General features: G+C 44.2%; 2 protein-coding genes across 35 annotated transcripts in view; both read left to right on the top strand.

Annotated features, from left to right (window-relative positions):
* Positions 1–6,680, top strand: part of IL1RAPL2 (interleukin 1 receptor accessory protein like 2) — a 408,898-nt gene extending 402,218 nt beyond the window's left edge. For 29 of the 33 annotated variants that reach the window (XM_054075318.1, XM_054075335.1, XM_054075329.1 and 26 more), the window contains one exon: positions 397–6,677. In XM_054075318.1, coding sequence (XP_053931293.1) covers positions 397–1,094 — 698 coding nt within the window. In that variant the 3' untranslated portion in view covers positions 1,095–6,677. Of the gene's footprint in view, positions 1–396 lie in introns of all 33 variants that reach the window. The other 4 variants (XM_054075341.1, XM_054075340.1, XM_054075342.1 and 1 more) reach the window with 2 other exon arrangements.
* A 17,867-nt stretch (positions 6,681–24,547) lies between these two features.
* Positions 24,548–27,265, top strand: part of NRK (Nik related kinase) — a 100,018-nt gene continuing 97,300 nt past the window's right edge. Inside the window, exon 1 of one of the 2 annotated variants that reach the window (XR_008451517.1) lies at positions 24,548–24,747. Coding sequence is in view for 1 of the 2 variants with exons in the window: in XM_054075896.1 (XP_053931871.1) it covers positions 24,637–24,747 (111 nt within the window). In the remaining variant the exon portion in view is untranslated. The remainder of the gene's footprint in view (positions 24,748–27,265) is intronic. The other variant, XM_054075896.1, reaches the window with a different exon arrangement.

Here is a 27,265-nt window from a genome sequence, read left to right as displayed (position 1 = left end):
CCCCTCAATGCTACGTTAATCCTAACCAGCATTAATGTTAAAAATTTACACAAACATTACATTGATCTTGACCTATATTTTGTCAGTAAGTGAACTGTGTTTTTTTAGTTACTAATGCGTCTATACAGCGAGGATATTATCTAAATGTTGTTTTGTTGAGATGAACAGGGAAAACCAGTAAAGGATGGAGGGTGCTATTAAGGGGTTTTCTATATGTACTCCATAAATAGAAAGATGTGATACACATTCCTGTTTTTGGCAGAGTATATTGTGAAATGGCCCTTGTCTTAAATGGTGTGAGTCAGTAAGCTGTAGGATTTTATTATACTTGTTTACAAGCCTGATGTTTTGATACAATAGACGTCTTTACTCTTTCTCTCTTTCTATGATTTGTAGCCTACATTGAAGATCTCACAAGATGTGTTGAACAAAGCAGAAGACTCATTATCGTGTTAACTCCAGACTATGTTCTCAGGAGAGGATGGAGTATTTTTGAGATGGAAAACAGACTCCATAACATGCTAGTCAGTGGAGAAATCAAAGTTATTTTGATTGAGTGCACTGAATTAAAAGGGAAAGTGAACTATCACGAAGTGGAATCTTTAAAGCACACCATCAAACTCCTCTCAGTGGTCAAGTGGAAAGGACCAAAAAGCAGCAAACTGAATTCTAAGTTTTGGAAGCGCCTAGTCTTTGAAATGCCAGGGAAGAAAAAGGAAGTGTTGTCTCGGCATCAGGTCCTGGATTCTGCAGAGCAGGGCCTTTTTGGAGACCTCCAGACTGTACCCTCTCTTGCCGTCACAGGCACTTCTGCCACATTGGTAGAATCACAGGCTGATTTAACTGATTACCATCAAGCAGACGCTGTGCAAATGAGACATTATTGTAGAGGATATGAATATGATGTATCAGCAGCAACATTGCCAATAGCTTCCATAAGCAACCATCACACGTGCTGTAACATCCCTTTGACACTGCTAAATGGACAGCTACCTCTTAACAATACTGTGAAGGATCCCCAAGAGTTTCACAGGAACAACCCATTGCTACCTTTATCAGCAAAGGAGCTTAGCTTCACCAGTGATATTTGGTAGTGAAGATAAGGACGCTTTTGAGATGCTTCATGACCAACATGAAGACATGTTTTTAAAGAACTTTGCCCTAACCCCATGGGGTGAGAAAACCTATTTGAAGCAGCGGCACACTTGTTTGCTTTTCTACTTGAACTTTTTTGTTTACATTTACAAATTATTGACAAAGGGGGCATTCTTTTGTAACTCAGTAATGTCCTTTCTGTCTTTTAATGTACAGTTTTATTGCTTCTTTAAAAAGGAGGGGGGGACAGAAAAAAACACATCCCACCATTTTACAATAGGTTTACAATCTGGGATGGATAAAAGGTCACTGTATATGACCTCCACCATCCATACACATTTAAGTAATGGTATTTTAAATACATGGAAGTTGTTGGGTTTTTCATATAGACTTCGGTGCAGTTTGAAATTCTAATCATGCTATGAAAATTATTATCTCCTGCACAGACCACAAGGAGTGAATCATTCTCAAAAGTAAAGAGGAGGAAACCTTCCTGGTAACATTTTCTTGCAAATACATTTTAGAAGATGATCAGCTGAAACAACGCAGATGAAGCTTTATCAATAAAATGCATAGTAACAGTTGCTGAAGAATAAATCACCTGCTCACATCAGCATCTCTTCATTTTATTATTGAGGCATGTTTTATTCCTAGTCAATGGTTAGGAATGTGGTTTTATTAAACAACTTTCTAGAGCATCAGAAGATGTTTAGGAGGATTTTAAACACTTTTTCTGTCAATTATAGATTATTCTACTTTTTTTTCAGATTTCTAATGACTTTTTTTAAAACTGTTTAAGTATAAATTTATCAGTCAATTCATTAATTTGAAATTTCTTAAGATCTCTGGAGCTCTTTTAAGGTTTGTAGTTAATTCAGTGTAATTTTACATAGCATTTTTTTTCCAAAATCAGTAGTTACAATTTGAAGTTAAGCTTTTGGTGAGGACATCAGCAATAGAAAATATTTACTACAGCAATAGTCAGAGGTGAAGTGCTAAATTATTGAGGTTTACTAGTAGTCTGACTTCAATTGCAGTGATAATCACCTGAGACAGTTCTCTCTGTTTATCTACCGGTCAATTTATGTACCTTTTAAATATGGCTGAAGCTGGTGAGAAGTGATTTTTTAAGCCCCTGGTAAGATGTTGCATTTCTAACATGAATGATCCCATCATTCAAATAGTCATCTATCTTTCATGCAAAGCAATCTTGTCGCTTGCGGATGAGAGATGCTATACAGGTACTCAGCATCAGGCGTTACTGCTCCGCGAGTTGAGTTTCTTTAGACCAGTGGTGTTACAGAGATTTCCATACTCGGTTGATTAAGGTGTTCAAAATCGAACATAGGACACAACAGCATTCAAGGAAAAAGCCCTAAATAATGACCGCCAAAGCCAGTTTTGCAGGTTTTGGCACAGCTTTAATGAAAACAGAGTAGACATCAGAGCTTTGTCTCAATAACATTGAGAGCAAGTTCCCAAAAATATTTTTATGGCAGGCAAACTTGCTTGTATTTCAGTATGTTTTTAGAATTGTTCTCTTTGATTGCATGAATAAAAGTTAGCACTCTGCACTCAGCTGCCTGTGGTTTCATCAGCAAACAAGTTCAGTAAATCCTTGACATTTCGCAGTGGTTCCTAAATTGTACCCTACAGTCAAATGGAAATAAACACTGACCTAAGACTTAAAAGTATCCAAAACTGGCCCAAAGGCCATGAGAAATATCTCAAATCTGCAATAATTCATAGAGGTCAGTATTTTTCCATTACTTCTTTCCCCAGTTCTTTATTCTGTGCCCTCTTACACCAGTTACTATCTGTAAAATTTTCATGAAATTCTAAATAATATGTTTCTCTTGTTTTTATTTCCTAGTATTATTATGCATTTGACACTAATGCTGAAAATGGAAATCTAGAGACGATATTAATTTATTACACAGTGTAGTACTATAACTTGCTCTTTTGTGAAGTTTCAAACATATAGGTGTTTAATATACGTATTTTTATACTGAGAAAGTAAGTGATTTTACCTCCATTATAAATATATGTATTCCAACCTCCTCCCAGAAATTTACAGAATTTGCACTGTTTTATAAGTGTTACAAACTGTGTTTACACTGGCTATGTTCATTAATGCAAAGTGTAATTAAAAAAAAGGATAAAAAAAGCAACTAAAGGAAAACCCTGCATGAAAAGAGCTGCATATGTTTAAATGAAAAGCTGTACTTTTCATTATTTTCCTTTCCACATTACTCTACAATCTGGTTAATTCACATAGAATGTTCAGTGAGATTTTAAACCTACTAGTTCTGTACTAAGCATGCAAACAAAAAAAAAAAAGAAAAAAACAGAAGAAAAAGTGTATGCAGATTGGTCTGCCTTCTTTTATTTACAATGCCTAAATATGGGTAGCAAATTCATTTACCTGATGGCAATTTCTCTTAGAGCAGTAGCTATTGGAAAGCAAAATGCAGTCATGTTTGCATTTGAGGTGCCATGAAAAGAACAGTTTTTTCTGTCATTTTGCAAAAGCACATTGTGTGTCTGTGTATTGAAATATTTTAGTTATAGATGACAAGTCACAATCTGCTTTGAGATTTCAAAGTGTGTATCTAGTACTACGATAATATATACCTGAATCGGAACCACCTGTACCCCTCTGCTTTTAGTATGGGGATGGGGACCAGAGCTCAGACTGCTCATTGCCTCGGTTTCATGTGATACCAGGACAACCTGGTAGAGGCCAAGTGTTTCTGTAGGTAGCACATACGGGTCTGGAAAAGTAGTCAAACAGTGAGATGTGTTTATTAGTGGGACTTGGATGGCACAGAGACTTAAAGCCTGGCTCACTGTGAAAATCCCCTCTGGCAGGGACCCTCGTGGCAGCGGCGACAGCTGCATCGGGGCATTGGTGGCAAAAATGTTCTAGCTTGTTCATGTGAACTTCATTAGCTGAAATAGAAGGGCGTAAGGGCATTTTGCATTCCTCTGTCTCACCAAAGCCATGTAATTATTCAGCTGGGTTTACCGGGGAGGAGGCCAGGGCACTGCGCTGACAGTGCTCGGTGCTGCATCTCTGTGTGACTGTGCAGCCCTCACCACCCCCAGCTTGTGCCTTCCTTATCCAAACATCCTTATTACAACCACGTGGGGACTCTGATCTGGGGCATGTTCATCTTAAAGATGGTTTATTATAATGTTTGGAAATTACTGTTTGTATACTTACCTTTGTGTGTGACGTCTTTCGGAAGCAATTATGGTTTGAAGGTTGTATATAAAATGAGCTAGAAACCAGAAACCTATTCAGCCTTTACAGATTTTATGTTCCTAAAGAAAGCTCAGAGAGGAAAACAGGGTAATTTTAAATTAAGTAACAAAGTAGAGTGAATATTGACAATTTCTAGGGACTGTGTACTGACCGGTGTTTTAACTGTTAACAGCAGTGTTCCTTTCTCTAGACAGTGGGTGAGAAACCTTAAAAGATGTTGTCCTACTCTGCCTACAGGTCTGTTCCAAAACCCATTCAAGCCAACAGAAAAAGTTCCATCAAGTTCAGCAGACTTTGAATAATGCCATAAAACCTTAGGTTTAGTGTGTACAGAGGAATCCAAAAGACAAAAGGGAGAGAAAGAAGTCAAGAGACTAGGAAGCATTTGCTTATTTAATCTGCCTAAAATCAAGCTTATTTTTGTCCCTGGTTGGTGTGGATATGGTCTGGGACTATCCAGCCTTGGGAAAGGAATTTTATTCATTCTTTGTTATAAACAAGATAAGAACTTGGGAATAAATAACAGATACTTTTAGGAAAATAAAAACCCCACATGATTTTTAAGTGCTTTTACTCTGCTCTCAGCAGCTCCTTTGATTCAACAGTCTTTCTGTGTTCATCCAAATGCATAAGCACGTACTTAAATTCCCCTTAATTCAGTGAGAAATACTTTACTGAGCAGGGGCCTGGAAGAGTAATTCAGTGCCAGAAATCATGCCGTTTAGCAGCCTTTAGAATTGTGCCATTATGGAGAGCCTTTGAGTAGCTTTTCTGATTTCAGTCTCTGAATAGATGTGAGTATTACAGCAGAACAGTCGTCAGGTCCCACGGTCCTGGTTACAAGCGAGAAAGTCTTCAATACTTGTTAGCCTGGCAGTGACATCTCCCTGGGAACTCAGTGGTAGACCTGAGAACAATGGCTTTTTTCATTCTGTCCCAGTTGGGCAACTGAGAGCTTACTGCATGGGCAGCAACCATGGGACGGCTTGGTTAGAAATACTGTCTGCCAGAAAGTTCTACCTCCATGTGGGATTTCATACATCTTCTCTTGTGCACTCTTCTTTTGCGTGCACCCTTTGAGGGTCATGCTGGGGCTGCAAAGTTCCTGGGATATTAAGAGTAAGTGAAGAGTGTGAAGAAAGGAGAAGAAGAAGAGAGCAGTCAGAGTCCAAGGGTTTTCCAGGCAGAAACACTCATTCAGTAGCACAATGAGAGCTCTTGCATGAATGCATCACGTTTGTCCACCACTCAATGAATGCTGAGCAAAGTTCCCCAGAAAAATATTATTTCTTGCCAGCTCACTTGCTTCAGAACCCTTGTCTTGATAATTTTAAAATTAAATTTGACTTTCTCATTGGATGGGAAACTTTCTCAATTTATTCCTTACGGGGGAAAAAAAACAAACCACCACCAACAAAAAAATACAAACGGCTACTTCTTTACGTTTTTTTAAATTCCCCTCAAAGTAAGAACTTGTGCTTTCTGGTGGTCGTATGGGTTTGAAACTCGTGTATAATGCTAGAAATGTTACTAGGTCACCTCTGGTGAGGTGGATGAGGTGACCAGTGTCTGCAGCATAGTGGATCCCATCACTGCAGAATACAACTTCTGGCTCTGGCATTTCCCAATCAGCTCACTTTTGCCACTCTCCTCTTCTACCAGAGCTGCATTTCCAATAAGTGTGGTTGAAAGTCAGGAGGAAAGTGCGTACCAAATATTACTGTTCAGGACTGTCCCACCAGCAGTTCTGCAGCTCTTGCAACATGTAGCTGCTGGCTGCTGTATCGTTTTCCATCGCTACCGTCCCTGGGGGTCTCAGTCTTGTAGTCTGCTGAGCAGTGCAATCGCAACTGGAGCCTGTTTTTCCAAAGCAATTGGGCCACACAGGAGTCAGATATTATCAAAAGTCCATGGGAATTAGTCATAGTCCTCGGTTTTTGCGTTACTAACGTTAGTAAGGGAGGACTGTGAGAAATAATGACTGGTCTGAGCAGCAGAGCAGGAAGAGCTGCACCACGGTGGCAGGGAGCCAATGGGCCCTTCATCACGCAGGTCAGGAGGAGAATGGGTACATGAACATTACAAAGCTGTTCATTTAATGTAATCAATATTCGCCTATTTCCTTATAGAATAAAGAAAAATACATAAAAGTACCTTCTTCCATGGTCTTCAAAGTATTTAAGGTTTTGAAATTTCATAAATAATAGTGATTAAGACAGTTCCACTTCAGCACTAGTTAGCACAGCAAACGTTAAAAATATGGGATTTTGGAATACTTTGTTACAGCAGGAAAGCAAATTTTGAAAATGGAAAATAATGGCATGTCACATTCTTTCAAACACAAAGAGAAATGTTCTGAAACCTACTTTACTTCCCTTAAGAAATTCCATGAAGTGTTTGTGATGGTGAAATAGGACAGCTTTGCAGTACTTACCCTAAGAAGCCATTTGATCATTTCAATGCCACTGGAGAAATTTGGAGGTTAATAAGGCTGCTCTAAAGAAGTATAAAACAATGCCTGAAAAAAAGGAAACGTAAAGTAAAAGTTACTGAGCTTTGCCAGGATGTTTGTCATTTAAATATAAAGCAGTAGCACTGCCAATAGAAGCGGAACATGACCTGTCAGCATTTTCTCTTCATTGCAATATCACTGTGCAGCTACAGACCAAGCAGCAAAGCAAATAAATAATAATAATAAAAATACAGTTTGTCAAGCCGAGCCAGATTCTCACGGTAGGTATTCTATAAACAACTCCTCTAATTCATTTTGATAGAGCGTAATTGGCTTTACAAGGTTTTTTAAGAGCTTTCTTCTCTTCAGAACAAACACAAAGACAAAACAATGTATTTTATACTAGATGAGTTTTGCAATTTCTTTAAGACTGTAAAATGATTCCTTTGTACGCAGCGGTGGGTGGTAAATATTCTCCTGGCTGAAAGTTTCCACTGTGAGCATGGAAGTGGTTTGCTGAAGTGAGAGCACCAACAGCTACGGCAGAACCTGTCGGAGCCATTAGACCAACAGGGCTACATGTGAGTGCAGTGAGGTACCCACCGTGCTCACGCATGACAGGGTGGGGTCAAGTATTTGGTTGGGTGATGCCTGGAGAGTATAGTGCCAGTTCAGACTGTGCTTGTGCTGTATAGAGGCATTTGCAAAGTTTCTGGTGCCCTCTTTTAATGGAGAAATGTAGGTGAGCCAAGGTAAAAATGAAAATTGTCAAAGGTAGAATTGTGCGCCTCATTTCTTTCTAAATCCAGATTATTTGGGATTCAGAGCATGCCCTGGGATTTATGATGTGGAGGAGAGAATTAGTGATTTTCATGCAGAGAGCATGAGGGGCTTTGCTTTTGCTACCAAGATATATTTTCATGAAAAATCCAGGCTCTGACGTGGCCTAGACAATGTAAATTAGCCTCTTATGAGGTGATTCGAGAAGAGAAGGACTAATGAGATGTGAAGAAGCTTTTAAAGTACAATATACTCTAATCAGAGTGTGTATGTGCCTTAAAGGTAATTTCTGCCAGCACCTAAAAGGGAGCATTTAATACTTAGTCCTCAAACAAGATCAGAGAGTCCATATTCTGTGTAGACTGCACACAGAAAATTAACATCTATGCCACAAATTATAACAACCTTTAAAATCCTTAACAGCTCTTTGATTAAAAGATATCAAAGGTTTTATGATCATGAAACAATTAATCTAACACCTAACTCCGCTGGAGAGATGTAGAGAACGAAAAAACAGGGCTAGGATCCATTTTGCTCAAGATCCTACCAAAAATCCAAGGCAGAGCTGGGGCTTTGCCCACAGTCTCCCAGTCTGGAGTGCTGACCAGTAGATAATATTCCCTGGACTGGACTGGCAGCTTCACAGTGGATTGCTTCAGCGTTGCTCTGTGACCACATGGTCCTAACCAACAGAAAACAATTGTTCCACATCTGAATGTCCCCTCAGTGGGTCACACCATGACTGTTTTGAGGTGCATAGCAGAGCTCTCCCAGAGCGAGTTGTAATGCTTCCCTGTGCAATCAGCAGCTCACTGCAGAGAGGTGAAATGACAGAAGCTAATCATTGGCAGTGATGTGACTTTGGAAGGACACAGGCTGACAAGACGAGATGACAGGAAATCCCTGTGCTGTAGCAAATTATTGGCCAAAGGAGACAGTGGGGGAAAAAATTGGACTGATGGATAATTTGTACCTAACAACCTGCCTGAATCCAGATCAGAACTTTGGCTCTTATACTGCCAAACTTGGGGAAAATCTGAACCAAGTTCAAACTTCATTGCTGACACCCATCAACATAATAAACAGAGTAAGCATCTGTGATATGACAGCGCCAGTCTGTGCGGGAGGCTTCAATCCAGGGCCAGAATTATTCAGTTACCCTTCTGAAGAATTTCTTCTTGCAAAGTGCCTTCACCGATGCAGGTGTCTTAGTGCACAGGCAATTCAAAGCAGTCCCCTTATGCTGGAGCAAAAGAGAGGAGCTTGAGACAGCAAAATAAAGCAGGACCTTCATGGACTCGGTTGCCATGGCTTGTGCTTGGCAGAACCCCCCCTCCCAGCTGTGAAATACAAGCATGACTGTCCTGTAAGAAGAGTGATGTGGCGGAGGCAGTCGGGTTAGGTGAGTGTACCTGGGAGGTGCTACGGCGCAGCGATTTGGGGTAGAGAGGGGCAGGAACCCACCACCACCTGCCTAGAATATGTGCCCATGCCAGCAGCTGGTGGGGATGTGTAGGGCATGGGCGCGGCTTGGATGCAATGGCTTTAGCATCTCATGGTCACTATAGCCTGCTTTGAGACCCACCAGAGCGCTACCAAACTATTTACAGTACCAAATTCCTAAGCTTCCCAGCATCCAGAGAGAGGTAAATCCTATCCAAACAGCTCTGCTCCCACCTAAAAAAAGGAAACAATATCATTAATTCAGCAATCTGTTTAAAATCTCTTTCTTAAGCAGGTAACTTATACATTGTAAACTCATCATCTTCCTGGCTGTTAACAGAGAGGGTATAGGAATATCATTGCCTGTAGTAGGGATTGGTTTATGTGCAGTACAAAGTTGGTCTGGGTCATACAGATTAAATGGGAGATGAGGCTTTCGGTGGCTGCTTGTAAGGTCTGGGTACCATTTGCAAGGTCTGGGTGCTGCCATCCGTGGGAGGAGGAGAGGACACACGTCTGCAGGGCAGCAGTGGAAATCTCCCAACACTGTACCACATGCACTGGGACAGAGGGCTGGAGCAGAGTACCCCAGTGCCCCGCGGGCAGCTGAGCATCGCGACAGCGCGTCCACAGTCAGCAAAACAGAAGCAGCCCATGACAAGGGCTTCTCTTGCAAAATACAGCAATGTAACCTTTGAGCTGCTAATCATTTTTCCTTTTTGGCAGCCAAACAAATGTTACGAAAGAGTAATTCTCAGCATCCACTGTACCCTGAGGGTTAACAAACATGTGTAAGAAGAGCTCCAGATAGAGAGCTGGCAGCCTCTGCTTCTCCTTTAGTGTTTGGAAGGCTCTACTGAGACTTGAGGGATGATGGGAGTTGTCTTTTCTTCTTTCTTTTTTTTTTTGAGAAATAAGGTCACAGAAATTGTCAGAGGAGCATGTGCAGCAATTATAGCAAAAGCACAGAAGCTTGTCAGAGAAACTTCCTGAATTTAGGAGTCTGATTCTTGTTATTTTACAGTAAGACTTCAAAGCACAAACACTGCCCAAGAGCTGGGGGAAAGTGCAGTGGTTTGTGCAGGGCGATGACAGGAGTTGAGGTGGGAGTGGGTGGAAGGTGAGATGGCTGACACTAATACCACAGTGCCGGGCAGGGACAAAGCTGTCAGCCCCCTTACAGTGGGGAAACGCAGTGCCCGTCGCCCTGCTGACTGCCCAGAGCTGCTGCATCTGATGGTCACTTCTCTGATGCTATACTGCTGATCTTGAAGAGGTTTCCAGTGGACTGGCCTGGGCTTCTCTTTTGGCAACCCTTTTCCTTTACTTAAGAGAGCCTGAAACACCAAATTATTGTCCAGTGTTGGCAGGACAGGGGTCTGGTGTTCAGGGGGTGGTGAGGGGACACCCATGGGGTGTACTGTCGCTTCCTCAGGAGAAGATGCAGCGGCGTTTCAATACACGTGCTCACCAGGCCTCGCTGGCCCTGCAACCTCACCAAATTTCTAATGCTTATTCTCCCTGAGCCAGCAAAAACCACAGGAATTGCACTGTCGGCAAAGCTATAATGTCAGTGTGAGACTAAAGTGTCACCAGGTAACCTAGCCAGGACCAGTTTGACTCGTAGCAAGGTATTAGTTTCTTCAGTAGCACTTAAAACTTGTGAAAGCCCTGTTTTCACCAAAGGAGCTGTAGTGGAACAAGCTCAGGTAATCACCAGCCTCTGTGTGGCTTTTCCAGGCACCACTGGGAATGAAACCTCCACCTGAGCTGATGTCCCTAGCCCATTCTGCTTTTCCCCAGGTTTACCGTGTGCTGGAGGTGTGACTGCTGACCCATCAGCCACCCTGCAGAGACACTACACCAATTTCCTGATGATCTCCTATTTAACTCATAATTGGCACTGAGCTATGCGAGACAATTCCCTGGCTGTGGGATGGGAAAGGCTCCTTACCAGCAGCTTGAAATGCAGCACCGGGGCAGTGAGGCTCACTGTGACATTTAGAAATTATATTTTATGGTACTTGGTTAATTCAGGATCTCACCACGTAACATCAAGAAACCAGGTGAAGGCTGTACCGACACCAGGATCAGACCCTGGCCTGCAGCCTGGACAGTTTTCATCTGGAATAAGATTAATTCGGTGCACATTTGAGCAGTCGGCCACTGATGGGAAGCTCTGTCAGAAAAGAGCAACAATTCTTTTAACTTTGCTGTCTTCCCTACAGGCTGTGGAGGAAGTGACTAACTCGTGAGCAGACAGCCAAGGACCTGGTGAGAGATTTCAGGTATGTGTTGGAAAGTAAAAATGTTCCGGTGCCCTTTCTAGTCTTGGTGATATTAGTCAAGCATAAGTCATAGCACTACACCTAAGAGAGACTTCCCCAGGGAAATCACAGGCTGCTAATTTGGAGGGAGGAAGCAGTGGGGATTTTTTTGCATTAAGATGATAAAATAAAGGTCTCCAGCTGACATATCCCTTTTGGGAGATAAATGATAATTTGCCAGAACAGGGGACAGATGAAATTAATAGTGATATTCTGCTGTAGTTTGTACTACCTAAAAGCCAGAGTCAAATCAGTGCAATCACTGGGGATCTGTACCTGATTTCTCTGAATGAGAATTTGTTCCATTAATGTGCGTAGCTTAAAAGGAAGATTGTAATAATGCTGAGCATTTGGCTTCAGTTGATCCAACAGCTTCGACTGAGGACAAAAAAAGATCTGTGTGTTACAGGGTCTGTGGTTTTTTAACTAGTTAATGTGACGTGGGTTGGCAGAACTTGTGATTCCTTCTGACATGGAGGGCAGTTATCAGCTGTATTTTCAGTTTACCATTTGAAGTACAAAACCAGGCTCCCTCACCTCCCCGTTTTACATGGGTAAGACACCAAATACTGCACCAAATTTTAAGAGGTGAGCTGAAACCACGCTCCCTACTCGAACCAAACAAAACCTCACAGAGGCAGCTGTACTGTTAAAAAAACCCACAAAAGTCACAGCATAATGTTAGCATTGCCCAGAAGCCAGAACTGCTCCTTCTGACCCCAACGGCAATCAGGTTTCAGCCTGACTAAAATCCAGGTATCTTTCTCCAAGCCTGTGCTTCTGCAAAAGACCTTCAGGACATCTCCAGTGCAGTCACCCTGGGGGCTGCCCCTGGGGAGCCCTCCCTGCCTCTTGTTTTTCTGTCTGATCAACTGGGAAGGCAAAAACTGCAGAAAATGCACTCAAAAGGTTAAAAAGAAAAATGCAATAGAAATGCTGGCCAAGAAAGGATCAGCCCTGGAAGCTTTCTAATTCTCAGTTTGAGCTTGGACATGTGGAAAAAATAATAATCATGAAAGAACTTGCAGACCCTCCCAGTCTAGATGAAGATGAAACAACACAAAGGGACACAGCAAAGAGAAAACAAGATAGATAAATTCTGATTATCCTCCCAGTAGTTGTAACATGGAAATTAGGACAGGATAACAGGCAATTTAATGCCAGCATCTGCATTGGAAAAGTGGAGGTGGCCGCAAAGGCGATTAAATATGACTCAAAACCCAGCTAGTATCTGTATTGGAGAGTCATCAAAATAAACCCAAAAGAAAAAGGGCATGGGGATAGGCAATACAGACCTTTGTTACATTGTTCACAGAAATGTCAAGGGAAAACACAAACCCGTACAGCCACACAAAAGTAAAGCAAATTGTTATCTGGCTGAGCAGGAAGACATGTCTGGACAAGAACAAAACAATTGATCTCTGCTGTGTAACCCAAGTCCAGCAGACTTTTTGAACAAAAGAACGCAAGTATTACAAAGTTAAACTGAAAGGTTTTCTGGTTTGTTTTTTGTTTGTGTTTTTTTTAATGGAAGAAAAATGCTAATATACCTATGAAAAAAAAATGGAAGTGCTATTGTTGCTTCAAAGCAAGAGGCTGTATAAAGCATGCAGCTCAAAAGAGGTGTGCGAGTACCCACAGGGCATGTGTGTGTATTCACAGACACCACATCTCCGGTTTTAGAGAGGATGATTAAAGAAAAGAAAAGGAAAATGTATAGAGCACGGGTGTTCATTTGTGCCAAGGGATGTCTACAGCATAGCCAGGCTGGTGAGCCAACCTCCAGTGCCTCCCAAATGGCTCAGATCCAGGGTCAAGGCACAGCAGATCAGGTACATTGGAAGATGCAAGCAGTAGCTGCAGTTGCTGTATGTCCCCAAGACGTACAAAGACACCTCTACTTTGTCTCTGCAAGGAAACAGTCCATGTAAAGGTTTTACCAAAGAGGCAGAATATAAAATCAGAGCAAAGCAGCCACACTTGTGTTCACCTTCTCTACCCGCCATGATTGCTGGCAGCTGGGTCCCTTCCTAATGGAGGAAGTCAGCTTGGAACAGGTGGTTCTGTATTCCCACGTGTGGAGCTTCGGTCACTGGGAGAGCCCTGCTGCCTACGTGATGAGGAATGCACAGTCTGAGCTGGTAGGTATGGTCATGCTGGAATGTTTTAGTGGGAGCTGTGTGACCTTGGGGAATTTTGACTGAAAGGTGAAGTGAAATATCATCTGTGTTTGTGGGAAACACTGGTGTTTGCAGGGAGAGAGGAACTGCTGAGATGCCTCCTGTTTGAAGGAGGTTTAGGCTGAGAAGTTTCATGTCCTTTCAGCTACAGTTATACCTTTTAATGATTTAGGTTCAGGCGATGAATTACAAAGTGCTTTATTGGGACGTGACTTGTCTTAGAAAGCCCACGCAAAGACCCGGCCCCTGAAATCCACTTCAGGGTCCAGGGGTGTCAGTGTCACGTTCTCCTCGGGTGAACCTAATGCAGAGGGCACTGCCTGGGTCCTGAGCAGGCAGAGCGGATGGATGGAGCATTTTCTGGGATGATTTGTCACTGTTTTAGAAGAAACAGAGATGGTGACCTTGTAAGCAAGCAGCAGCAGCTCCAGAGCAACGGAGCAGGTCTGCCCTTCATATAATGCTTATATAGATGCACCTTTTCAGGCATAAGCACATGACTGACTCCAAGTGAGTGGGTGAACTGTATTTTTATTGCTATAAAATGATGCAGAGTTTACAGACAAAAGCAGGTTGGTCAGCTGGTAGAGACTTTTAATCACAGAGAAGATTCAGTGGTCACTGAATGTTAATCCACAACTGTTTGCAGAATGGCGTTGTTACCACAGCATGTTGCTGTGCAGGAGTTAAAAACTGTATTTTAACACAACATAATGATCTATGGTTATTAGCTTAGTTTAAGACAGTGTCTATGAAAATTACAGAATTTAGGACATATGCAGTAATTTTATTTAGGTATATATAATGCAAATCTCTATACTTTATATATAATTATATGTAGCTGCATGGGATACGTCCTGGAGGAAACAAAGGGGTCTGGTGATAGCTTCGCATAGAACTTTATGATGTGTTTTTCTGGCTTTCAAGATATTGCTGGTTTGTCTATTGGAAAAGGAAAAAAAAAAAAAGAAAAAAAGCCTAAGCAGTACTTCAGAGACATAGTGGTAAGCTTTCATATTCAAATGCCAAATAACTATAAAGAGTTCTTCTTCTTGTAGTGCTAACTAATCCAAAGGAAAAAGACAGGAAGGGCAGATAAGGAGTTGGAAAGGGACTCAGGAGGATGACACACCAGTCATGTCCACCTGCGCTACCACAGCGGATGTGTAAACATGGATAATAGCTGTTTTACTCCCACTCTTGGCGTGTAAAGTTTATGAGCTCATGGGCCATCTACTACTTAGAACTGGGGCTTCTGGAAAGCGAAGAATTAAAGTGAACTTGGCCTTTTCCAAATCCATAAGACTGTGCTTGCAGAACCAAGGCCACAGGAATGTAGCACCCCACGTTTGGTCTGCAGAGGATCTCAGACTCGCTGACTCTGCTTGGGATTGCTTGCCCCATGACCCTGTGAGATACTCAGGTCTCAGCTAGAGGAAATCAGCTTTCACCCTCTGAAGCAATGTAAGCACGCAAACTGCTCAGAGAAAGGTATGAGAGCTCAAGGACTTAAAGATGCTTAAATCGTTTAAGGAGCTAAACTCCTTAAAGAACTTAAGCTGCTGTGAAAAGGGAAGCTAGTTTAAATCCCCAGTACTCCCTGCTGGAAGGCTAAGCCAACGTGTGCTATAGGATTCCGGCTCTGGGCTTGGCTGTGACTGGGCAGCTGTAAAGCAGACGGGCAGTCCTCTGGAGGGGACAGACCTCCTGGTGACACAAAAGCTGCTATGGTTAGGACATCTTGCTCACCAGTTACTTTGGACTAGTAGAACAGTCTGAGAGGTTATGAAAATGGCTGTAATTTGGGGAGGTCTGAGTACTCTTTCACTTACACTAGGAACCAGAGAGACCTGTGAAAAATGGAAACCAACAGGTCTGTTAACAGGTGACACCTTTGTTTCTGCTTTGCTGGGTTTTGGTCGTTGATTTTTATTTTTTCTTTAATTGTCTGATTTCTGCTTCAGCTACTGGCTCTGGTTATGTCTTTTGTTATTAAAATGCCCACTATTTTCTCCCTAGGAGAAAATGTAAAGTCACTTTTCTTTTTAATACAGTAAGAGCTTTAGCTATTCAAGGAGGGCACAGTAAGCCATTTCGTCCTTGGTTGTTAATTTTTGTGCCACTTCCTTGTGCTGAATCCAAGCCTTAATTTCTGCTCTGTGTGTTATTAGAAAGATATGGGAACTGCTGTTCCAGCATCAATCTCAGCAAAGCGGTATGGGAGGTAAAATCCCTTCTACAACCTTTCTTGTCTGCTTATGCAGTCATGATCCCATCAGCCCCTTTGCTAGAGCATTGTGCCAAGATGTTCCGGCAGTTGTCCTCTGATAGTTCATGAGTGTCCCCAGATTCAGTGCTCTGGGCAGTGTCCCGGCTGTGCTGGGTGCAGCTGGGCCAGTCTGTGCCACAGCCCTACCAGCGCACTGCACATGAGACGGACTTGCACATAACCTGGCACAAGCTGCTATTGAGATGAATGTTGTTTAAATTATTTTAAGCTACTGCGCCACGCTTGCTGTATAGTGCAGCCCTGTGCCACACTGCCTCTTTGCACCCTCTGTGAACTAAGCAACGGGTATTTGGTATTCGTTTCCAGGTTATCAATAAAAGCAGTGAATATACCTGGTCTTGGACATGCGCAAACACATTCCTTCCCCACAGAACTCCCATGACTAAGGATCAGTGAATGACTGGCAGATGTACAGAGACTTCCCATTCTTCCCAAGCCACTGAACAACTTGTCAAATTTAATTTTTGAGATGTTTACAGTCTCAGCAGTCAGCTGTACTGTGCAGCAGCACCACCGAGGCGAGTGCACCTACCCACTGCTTTCCCAGGCACTCCGTAAAGTGCAGGGAGAATACTGACAGAGCCTCGGGAGAGCCGTGCTGCCTGTTACCAGACTGAGCATGGTGTTACAGACATAATTGAAACTTGGCTGGCAGTTATATGCTGGTTATTAATATACAAAGATAACGAATGTTTAGATAGAACTGGCACGGATATACAGGAAAAGGCATAGACTTATTCATGAGTTAGTGTTGGAAAAGGACTCTGTTGCTCAAGGCTCAAATGAGCTTCCCCTTGCCTCTCCCATCCAGCAGTCACACACATTCACAAAAAAAAAAATTTAAAAAAAAAAAAATAGGCACCATCCCAAAGACGGGATTCATTTCCCTTGAGGAAAAGAGGAGGATTTAAAAGGCTCAGGCACTGCACTGGGGCATCCAAGTGTGTTTGAAAAGTTCCAACTTGACAAAGTACCAAGATGAAAAGCAATTTAGAACTAAATAGAAATTGGAGTGAGAATAGAGGAGACTTCCCTGAAGATGTTTAATAAGTCACAAAGGGCAGGTTTTGTTCCACAGGGCTGGATGGGGGCTCGTAAGTTACAGTTCCTCTTTTGCCTTTTTTTCCCTCCACTAAGAAAAGGAGAAGCAGGGGGTCTGGGAACTGCAGATATGTAACTGGAACTTGAGCAATGAGGTAGGCTTTTTTTGTAGCTAAAGACAAGGTTAAAATTGAGTAATTTTGTGAAGCATAGGTTAGGCTTGCAACACAACTGAAAAAATCTGTTTAATGTACTGAGAATGTACCCAGACTGACACATGGCATTGAAAAGGATAAAAAGATAGGACAAAGTTGCTTTTTTAAATTCTTCTTTTAAACGTACATTAAAAGACAGCCCTGCTTGTAAAGTTGCTGATTTTTTTTCTTTCTTTTGGTAAAGAGAAGGACAAAAAAACCCAACCAAGACTCTACCCAAACCCCTGCGCCCAAGACTTTTATCTAACAATTCCTCCAAAGCAAGGGTGATTCAGATACCAGTTCCTTCTTAGCTAACCACCAAACTTAAGTGGCTTGGATAAAAAGGAACTGTGGTCTGAGTCATCCAAGGTTAGCATTTGGTTGGCAAAACCAAAACCATGCCTGCAAGATTTCTTAAAAGTCAAAAAACCTCTGCCTGTCTGCCAGAAAAGTTACCACAACTTGTTTTGCTTTCACAAAAAAAGCATGCACCAGATGATATTTTAACTGATAAATTTAACGTGGTGGCAATTAAGCTATGCTATGTCAATTTTCTTTGGGTTTTTTTGGTTTTGGGGTTTTTTTTTTTACTGAGAAATCTGCCTGTGAAGAGGCAACAGCTATTTTTTTCCCATAATTGCATCTGTTTCAGAGAACAGACAGATGTTGGGCTGAAATTCATTACAGTATTCCTAAACCCCATTGGGATCTGATAAGCTAGTAACATATCGCTACTGTTCCTTGCACAGCATTTAAGGTGGTTGCCACTTTGAATGAAAAAATAACCTTTCAGGAGATGGGAAGGAAGGGAAGAACTTACAGCCAGGCTGGTGGCTGCATAACAGTAGTATACAATAGTAATAGAAAAAGTCTGAGTTCAATTTATTACAGTAAATCATCTTGCTCCTAATTTTGCAAAATCACCAGCCAGCAGCTGTGCCCGGGTGTTCCCGCAGCATGCGGGTACTGTGCTGGTATTCAGATACCAGCCACACGGTGAAAGTGAATTTACTGAGTCACACGGGAAAGAAAAAAAAAATCAGAGTATGAAAAACTTTCATGGGGAGTCAATAAGTTCTGTGTAACAGAAATAACCATTTCCCTATGTGAAAGCTGTATGATTCTCTGTATGATTTGTGTATTACTGCACAGAAGCATAACTCGGGATTCAGTTGGTGATGGAACTGAAAGTCCAAAAACCAGAAGTGCAAAATCTCACCATTCCAGAAAGTGCAACTCTTCTCCCTGAAAGTGTTTGTGTGGCTGTTGTCAGGGATAGCAGGGATGTACGCTGGGCTGACGGGAAACAGGAAACTTCCAGCAGCAGCGTTCTTACTCGAGAAACTCCAAAGTGCTGGGCTGAAACAATGCTGTGAAGTCATGGGTCACACAGTGAAAGAGAGTTATCAGTCCTGGGAGGAGAGGGTTCCTCATGCTCTCAGTGTGCAGCGTACTGGGACACGCTTCGCTCAGGCAGGAGCATTTCTCTGCAATCAAAAAGGAAAAAAAAAGTTCTGCCAGAGTCCCACAGAGCAGCATTTGGGCTAATGCAAATTTTGTGGGAGACCTGTATTTTTAAGCTTTACTCTGGGTAATGAGGTGGACATCCTGGCTGTGATTACAGCAGTGAGAGGCACTTTTTCCAGCTTGCCTGTCCGCTCAGGAATCTTTTGGGAAGGAAGCTGTTTGGTCTCATTTTGGATATCCTGTGAAACTGAACTAGCCCGGCTGCTAAGAACTGAAAAAAGGTTATTTAATTCTTAAAGAGCTGAAAACTACTGTATGTGCCACTGAATATTTTACAGGAAATTACTGTTCTGGTTTGTTTGTCTGGATTTCTAGCATTCCCAGCTTACTCAAGATAGTAACCCTATCTCTCAACCCTAATACAGCAGCCTCTGCAAAATGCAAAACTGAAGAGAGATTCAGGTTTAAATATGACTTTCTGGCCCAGCCTCAATGTGTTTGGAATGAAGTAGCTTTTCTTCATTTCAAATAGGAGAAAGCATGCGAAATATTCAGAGTTTGATCCAACAATCCACTGAAAACAAAGACATCTTACTGTGATCTCCAAGCGCTGCAGGGATGGGTCGCAGAAATACTGAAGTTATGAAGTGAATTGGGTTGGGGGGAGGTTGGTGGTTCATCTCTTTTAGCATCTTTTAACTAAATTGGAATGCAAGGAACTGGGAGTCTGGGAGTCCATGTCCTGAGACTGAAATCTTTCCCCTGCAATCCAAAGAATTTTTGCAGAAGCTGCACTAAGTTGTACTGGTATTTTCCAAGGTGTGACCCGATGAAAGTATTCCCTGCTTTTCTGTGTTCATCAAATAGTATTTGTGGCATTGTGTGACTGCCACCAAGCCAGCACAAAGACATACCCAACTTCTGTACCATTCCAGAGAGTTTTTTTAATGCACAATCTTGTTCCTGACAGCCTAGCAAAGCCACCCACAGCACTAAAGCATGCTATAATTGGAAACGGAAGGGGAGAACTTTAAAGTTAGTGGCTGGCCCAATAAATCAAGATTCTTTTTGTACTTCAGGACTTCATAAAAGTCATTAGTAACAATAAATCACTTCCAGAACGATGCTGTAAATAGCAATAGCAGCAGCTAAGAGGCTCTACTCGTGGATGAATGTTGGGCTTAATACCATGATGGCAGTTGCCACCCATGGACTCTGCTGTAATCAGCATTTAACAGCTGATAATCTTCTGGCTCAACCAAATGAGGACAAAATGTTTTCTGAAAGCATTAGGCAAAAAGACTGGCCTTTCTTTTTGAGCAATCCAGAAGGAGCTTCTGGAAGGGGAGGGTTAAGTCTGTAGTTACAAGCAGATTTCATAGGGTTTTGTGTTGCTTCGCTGCCTCTCAGCTAAGGGTTGTGCCCTAAAGAAACATTGAAGACATGTCTAAAACCTCTAGTTCATACAAAAAACAAAAGCAAAGTATTCTTATTCTGCGAGGAAGGTGCTGATGTCTGCATCAATCTGATCAGGCACCTCTGGCACTGGCAGAATTCAATTTCCTTGCAGAAAGTGAGAAAACTTCCAGCAAAACAAAACTCTCAGGGAATGTTTTGGTGCTAAGGAAAGCTGATGTTTGCAGGGATCCTACCTGACTGGTGGAAGTGCTTGGCCAGCATACTGGGCTTGGGCTCTCTGCCATGAAGCTGAGAGCAGAGGAATCAAGAAGCTCAGGGGAGTTTGCCCCCTACCTCTGCAGCAGAGAGCCTAAATTGAGCTTTGGGGTTTCTGAGCTCCCTGTTGTAGAGCTCAGTTTTAGAAAATGCTCAAGTATATGCAGAGGGGGTTGGCTCTGGAGTCAGAGACATGGCATGAACTGCTGAGCCTGGCTGTTCCAGCAGCGACTGAAGTGGCAGGGATGTCCGTTCCCTGAGCAGCATCAGGGGGATTATTTCAAGGAAAAGATTCTGTGCATCTGAATTATTCTCAACAATGATTTCTCTGAATGTACGGTGCAGAGAACTGAGAAATGCTCAAAAGAGTCAGTTTGTCCAATTCAGACTGAAACCACACTTAAGAAGCTGTTGATTTCCTGCACATCAGAAATCCTGTTTCGAGTTAGCTCAGTGTTTTTCTCTTCTCAGCTTCACACCTGTACTTGAGACCTCAGCATAAACAAAGCTAAAGGAAACAAGGTAGCATGTCGATTCCAGCCTTAACTTTAAACACTCTCTTCCTTTACCAAGTGATGCATGTGGCAGGGGCAATTTCTATCAGCAGTATTATTATGGATCCAAATCTGAGTTTGGGAGGGTGGAGAGTGGGAATACAGACAGAAGAGCTCAAAATTAGCCCCATACTTCTGGGGTACAATGGCATTTCCTTTGCTGAAACAAAGGAAGTTCTTCCCCCTTCATGCTTACACTTCCCTTTTAACACAAAACATCCTTTGAATACATATAGACGTTGGAAAAGGTTTTCTGTTCGGGTCTGTGGTTGCTGAATCTGGCTGCAGAGATTTCACTATGGCTGTTGGAAAGGAAACCCATACTGATAGCATTTAATTCTCTCTTGTGATTGTTGTGTATTTCTATTGTTTTAAATTTAATTTGTTCTCAAGCAATGCTGTTCACTTTTTATTATTGGTATATGGATGTGGGTTTCTAGTTTATCAACAGTCAGGTTCCGATAAGGCATTGAATTTTGTAATTCCTGGGAGCTATTCTGTCATGTGACTTCACATAGAAGAGCCAAGGTGTGACAGCTCATTCGCAAATCAGCAGAAGCCCAAACACTTGGTCTGTGCAGTGCTTTGTGGAGGGCTGGAGCAGAAGGAGGGCACGAGGCTGCAGAGTGCAGAGGGAGCGCTGTTTCTGTTTCTGCAGAAGGAGTCATCAGGCTAGAGATGAAGAACTCGGGATTTGTAAATCTGGTTCTACTCTGAAAAGTAGCCTTGTCCCAGTGGTATTTTCACCTTCAGTAGATCTGCTGTGCGTATCAGTGACAAAACCAGCTATTGCTTCTGTTCTGTGCTGCTTCCTTTGGCAGCAAGGGAAGAATTGCTTCCAAAGCTCTGCCCTCAGTTGTGTGATTGGGACTGGTGCATCCACAGAAAGCACCAGCAGGAGAGGGCTCAGTGAAGGGAAGGTGATGAAAGGTGGTGATAAATGCAAGTAGCAAAGAGATACCGAGATATGCCTGCAGGAACACTACAGGCCACATTATACTTTTAAAACTAGATTTTCATATCATTTTGGGGTAGAGCTTTCTGTCAAGTTGAAATTAATTCGAAGCCTCGAACACTTGCCAGAGGTGAGCAAGGCAGGTAGGGTAGGATTAATTTCAGCAAAGAATCTAAAGGATGGAGCAAGAGAGAGGATGTTTGGTAGACAACAGCTGGGAGTTTCACACCAGTTCTCACCAGGGAAGCAGGAAGGAAGTGGAAAGTGGCAGGAGACAAAGGACAGCCCGAAGGCTACAGAAGAGATAAAGAGGGATTGTGAGAAATAACACAAGCAGAAAGGCTAATGATGGATTTATGTAAGGCAGGAAGGCTATAATGGGGAGCAAAACTGTGGCTTAACTTTGACAAAGGTGATGTGAGGGCCATAATTTTCCAAACACTGCCCAGAGGAGAGAGGGTGTAGCCTGGGCATAGAGAGGGGCTTGGGCTGGGCTGTCACTGCATGCGGATATCTGCCATTGTCGTGTATAGTTGCCTTATGCACGTTTAGTTCTTTGACAAAGTTATGCTTTAATGCAGCAGTTAGCCTCAAATCTGTTAGCGGTGCATCAGTATGTTGGCCTACAGACAGATGGAGAGCAAAAAGCCAGGGTCGCTTTAGCAGTTAACATACCCAGCGTGGGCTGTTTTAAAAAGAATACTTTGAAGTTGAATGATACATCAGCATTTCTTTCAAGGAAATTGCCAAATGCTTTTATTACAACACTGCCACTCCACTGTTGGCATTGCATCTGCCGTGGTGTGCTAACAGGCACCAAAAATGTGTTGCCCGCTTTGACTTGATTTCATGTCTGTAATTGTGAAAATACTGATTCAGAATTTCATCCCCTTTGCTCACTGCCTGCGAGCGGACAATGTCTCAGCCCTGAGCATCATTCAGGAATGTTTAAGGACTCTATGTCAGTAACATGCATTTCCACTGTGTTTTTTTTCTCCAAATACAAGGCCCAAAAATATCCCCAAGTCCTTCCAACCCACTACAGTGCAGTTGTACACTATGTTCTTTCTGCGGTCATAATTACAGGGCAAGAGACTGTAAAGGGCAGCAGAGTTTATAGTAACGTGCTGCCTCCTTGAATCTCACAGCAGCACTTTGGGACAGGCTTAGGCTCCTATCACTGCACTCTACTCAGGACTTGTTGCTCTCCGTCTGTCTGGAGGCCAATGTATTTATGTGCCACTAACAGATTTGAGGCCAAATGCTGCAATAAAGCATAACTTTGTTGAAGAACTAAATGTGCCTAAAAAGCCTCTTCCCTGACAGAATTCTAGGGTCTAGAAGTGTTTCTGGATTTCTCTTCTAATGTAGTTTGTTGGGTTTTTGCAGCTGATTTTGAGGGGGCAGAGGTGGGGGGTGGGTGTGTGCTTTTTTGAGGGGGTGCGTTAGTTTTAGGGTTTGTGGGTGTTTTAGGAGGTGAGGTGAGTTTTGTTGGTTCATTTGTTTTTTGTTAGGGTTTTTTTGTTCTGTTTTTATAACTGCTGTCCCTTCCCTCAGCCCCACAGAGCTGACTGTGCTCCGTGTGCCACCTGCGAGTGCATCTCCTGGGTGGGCGCTGGCAGACTCCCTCCTTCCCCGCTGCCCGTGGGGCTCTGCCCGTGCCAGTGCGATTGTGGGCTGAGGCTGTGGGCAGCGCCCTGACCCCTCTCTCCCTGCCTGCACTGGCAGGGGGGACCCAGGGTGGGGAGGTGGCCCTGGAGGACCATGGAATCATAAAATCGTTAGGTTCGAAAAGACCTTTGAGGTTATTAAGCCCAACCGTACCTGTCCACTATTAAACCATAGAACCACTAGGTTGGAAAGGACACACTGGACCATGGAGTCCAACCATTCCTAACACTCTCTAAGCCATGCCCCTCGGCACCCCATCCACCTGTCCCTTAAACGCCTCCAGGTAAGGTGACTCAACCCCCTCCCTGGGCAGCCCATTCCAGTGCCCAATGACTCTTTCCGTGAATTTTTTTTTCCTGATGTCCAGCCTGAACCTCTCCTGGCGCAGCTTGAGGCCATTCCCCCTTGTCCTGTCCTCTGTCACTTGGGAGAAGAGCTCAGTTCCCTCCTCTCCACAACCTCCTTTCAGGCAGTTGTAGAGAGCAATAAGGTCACCCCTCAGCCTCCTCTTCTCCAGGCTAAACAACCCCAGCTCTCTCAGCCGCTCCTCATAAGACTTGTTCTCCAGCCCCTCACCAGCTTCGTTGCTCAAATCCCTAAGCTCTCCATATCCCTAAGGTCTCCATATCCCTCAGCACTTTCTCTACCTGTCTTTTAAACAGCTCCAGGGATGGGGACTGAACCACCTCCCCGGGCAGCTCTGCCCGTGCTTGATAAACCTTTCGGTGAACAAATTTTTCCTAATGTCCAATTTGAACCTCTCCTGGTGCAGCTTGAGGCCATTCTCTCTTGTCCTATCACCCATGGCTTGGGAGAAAAAGGGACGGGCACCCATCGCATGGGAGAAGGAAAACGGGGGACAGGCGCCCACAGCTTGGGAGAAAGAAGGAGGGACGGGCACCCATCGCTTGGGAGAAAGGAGGGACGGGCGCCCATGGTTTGGGAAAAGGAGAAAGGACCAGTGCCCATGGCTTGAGAGGAGGTGAAGGCACCGGCGCCCCGCTCTCTGCAATCTCCTTTCGGGCAGCTGCAGAGGCGACCAGCGCTCCCCCCGCCTCCCGCAGCCCCGTCGCCGCCGCTCCCCGCGGCAGTTGCTCTCCAGACCCGCACACCTCGCGTCACTTCCTCGCTAAGTTGTGGGTTTTTTTTTTTTTTCCTTCCCCGAGGCTCCATCTCCTCTAAAAGTTGCCGGGGGGCTCGGGCGGCTCCGCGGCGCGGGGAGGGCGTTCCGGCCGGCCGGGCATGCCCGCCCTCCTGCGCTCGCCGGGGCACGGCGGGGCCGGGGGCCGCGGCACCATGGCCCGGGACTGCGCCGCCCGCAGCCTGGACGGCATCGACCTGGCGGCGCTGCGGGTAAGGAGGGGCTGGCGGGGGGGGGGGCTGCGGGGCTCCGAGCCCCGGGGTGTGCCGAGGCGGCATCCCGGCTGCGGTGGGGTTTGGCTCCCCGACCCCCCGGTGGCCCCGGTGCTGTCGCTGCCGGGGAGCGGGGCTGGAGGAGGCGGGTTGGAGGGGCTCGGCTGGAGCGCTGGGTCGCGTCCCCGTCCCGCCGCGGGGGCTGAGCGGAGAGGAGCGCTCCCCTCCCGTGGGAGAGCAGCTCCTGCCGGGGATGTGAAGCTGCGGAGAGAAAACAAACGGGACCAGAGGGTTTTCTGGAAGAAAATCTGCACGTGGGGGTTTGGCTTTGCTGGGTTTTTTTGTTGAGATTTGCGCTTGTTGTCTTTTTTTTCAGTGCTATAAAAGCGTTCACCTACTTTCCTATGAATTTTCATCGTGATGCCCTTGTGTTTTTAGGTTTTTCACGTAATCCAAACGTTGGCCACGCTGTTAGTGTTTCGCATCCACAGTTAGTTGCAGAGTTGTGTGTGATGCCTCCCTTCCACTTTGCTTTTTGACATAGAAGCTGACCACCTCGCAGCCCAGTCCAACCAAAGCAGTTTTTTTCTGGAGCGCTTTCCACAGAGGAAGAAGGAAGAGTTCAATTATGGCAAAAAAAAAAAGAAAAAGCAGTCAGCCCCAGACAGCGAAACCAGAGCAAACTACTTTCTAAAAATACCAGGGAATAAAAAATGAGGGCTGGGAGAAGCCTTTGCAATAATCACATGGCGAGGAGGGTGTTCCAGACTAGAGGTGGAAAGAAGAAAGGCGGCAGAGACAGTAGTTTGTGAAGATGGCTCAAGGCTCCTGGCGAGGCAAGGAGGGTAACCTGGCTCTGTAAGACGAAATAACGGAAGTTCTTGGAGCTTTAGCAGATGAATCTTATCTCCTCCCATAAATGATAAGAAGGCAATCTGAGTTTGGAAAGGGGTGATGCTGTAAACCAGGCTGCAGGCTTTGTGTCAGAACCATCCGGTGCAGAAACCTCCCAGAGGCTGTAAGCATGGCAAGCCTCAGCCTTGATAAGGGAGGGGATGATTGTGTCCTTGCAGAGGAAACCTCCTCATCACCTTGGCAGCCTTAGTTTGGGGTTTGTCCTTAGCAGGAAAGGGGAGGCGGGTGAGGCTAAGCAGTGGAAAAATTGTGTAAAAACAGGTGCTCTGTCTTTGCCTTGTCGTAGGTGTTCCTGAGGCCAGTAGGAGCTGCCTGGCACTGTGCTCCCACCAAGCTCACTACTGTCAGGAAGTCCACTTGGAGAGAGACAACTGTGACTGGGGTTGTTTTCAAACTGCATGAGCTGGCCTTGCTCCCCGCCAAATGGGTGTTCACCAGGGCTTTCCCATTTTCCTGGAAAGAGGTGGTTTGGGCTGTAGTTTCCAAATGTTGCAGGACCATATTGGGGTGCTCCTGCCCAGAATTCATCAGGGAAGTCAGATGGTTGAAAGCCTCTGATCTCTGCATTATGGGCTGAGGTGCAGAGACCTTGTAGAAGAACTTGGGCTTCAGACACCTGTTATCTTGTTTAGCAGCAAGACTGTGCAAAGGGAGTTTTGGTTAGGCACTTGCTGCGTTCATGTTTTCATTCTGCCTTGCAGAGGAGATGGATGTGGCCCGAGTGCCCCTGGGTCAACAGTTTTGCTCCTGCCTTTGGAGTAATCTACAGGTGACTTGCATGAAAGCAAGAAGGCCACCATATGGTACAGTGCATTACAGTAATTAACCTTAAAGTGATGAATGTCCAGGCCAGGTTCTGGCATCTGTCGAAGTGAACCTAGCGATTTGGCAGGGCCTGGCCGGTGAAGGGGTAGATGGACCACAGGGCTTAAATGGCAGCTGAGAGGAAGAACTGCATCAAAGATGATCCCTAACTCCAAGACAATTAAGAAGTCAGCCCATCGTGAAGAATGCCAGCGAGTGATGCAGTGCTGATATCCAAGCAAACAAGGGCAATCCAAGGACCAAAGTCAGAGCCCAGATTAATATCCTTTATGACTCTTAACAAGGCTCAGTTCACTATGGTGTCCTGATTAAAAGAAGAGAGATGGCCAAGTATTTTGGCTGCGTTCACAGCTGCAGAGGCTTGAGAGGTTAATGCTCAAGTGGCTCGCAAGGACAGGGTAGGATTTTTGCTATATTAAAGTTAATGCTAACATTTATTTAGATAATTGGGGGGGTTCCTAGAGTGTCTAAAACCTTTAGAAGCAAGCTATTAGGGTGCTAAATCAGAATGAAATTTGTTGGAGGGAAAGAGAAGCTTACTTTGAGGCACATTAAATTATTATGTTTGCATAATAAATAAGCTTGAAGAGGAAGAGTGAGGACAGAGCATGCATTTAAGTGAGAGGGACAGTTGTGAACTCAGAATTGAAAATGCAGCAGAAGTTCCAGGGGAGGGCTACAAAGATGATCCAAGAGCTAGAACACCTCTGCTGTCAGGACAGGCTGAGAGAGTTGGGATTGTTCAGCCTGGAGAAGAGAAGGCTCCGAGGAGACCTTA

Source organism: Cuculus canorus, chromosome 10, assembly GCF_017976375.1.
Source record: "Cuculus canorus isolate bCucCan1 chromosome 10, bCucCan1.pri, whole genome shotgun sequence".
Lineage (NCBI taxonomy): Eukaryota > Metazoa > Chordata > Aves > Cuculiformes > Cuculidae > Cuculus > Cuculus canorus.
The sequence above is the reverse complement of the archived record's forward strand: the minus strand, read 5'-3'. Positions and strand labels throughout refer to the sequence as shown.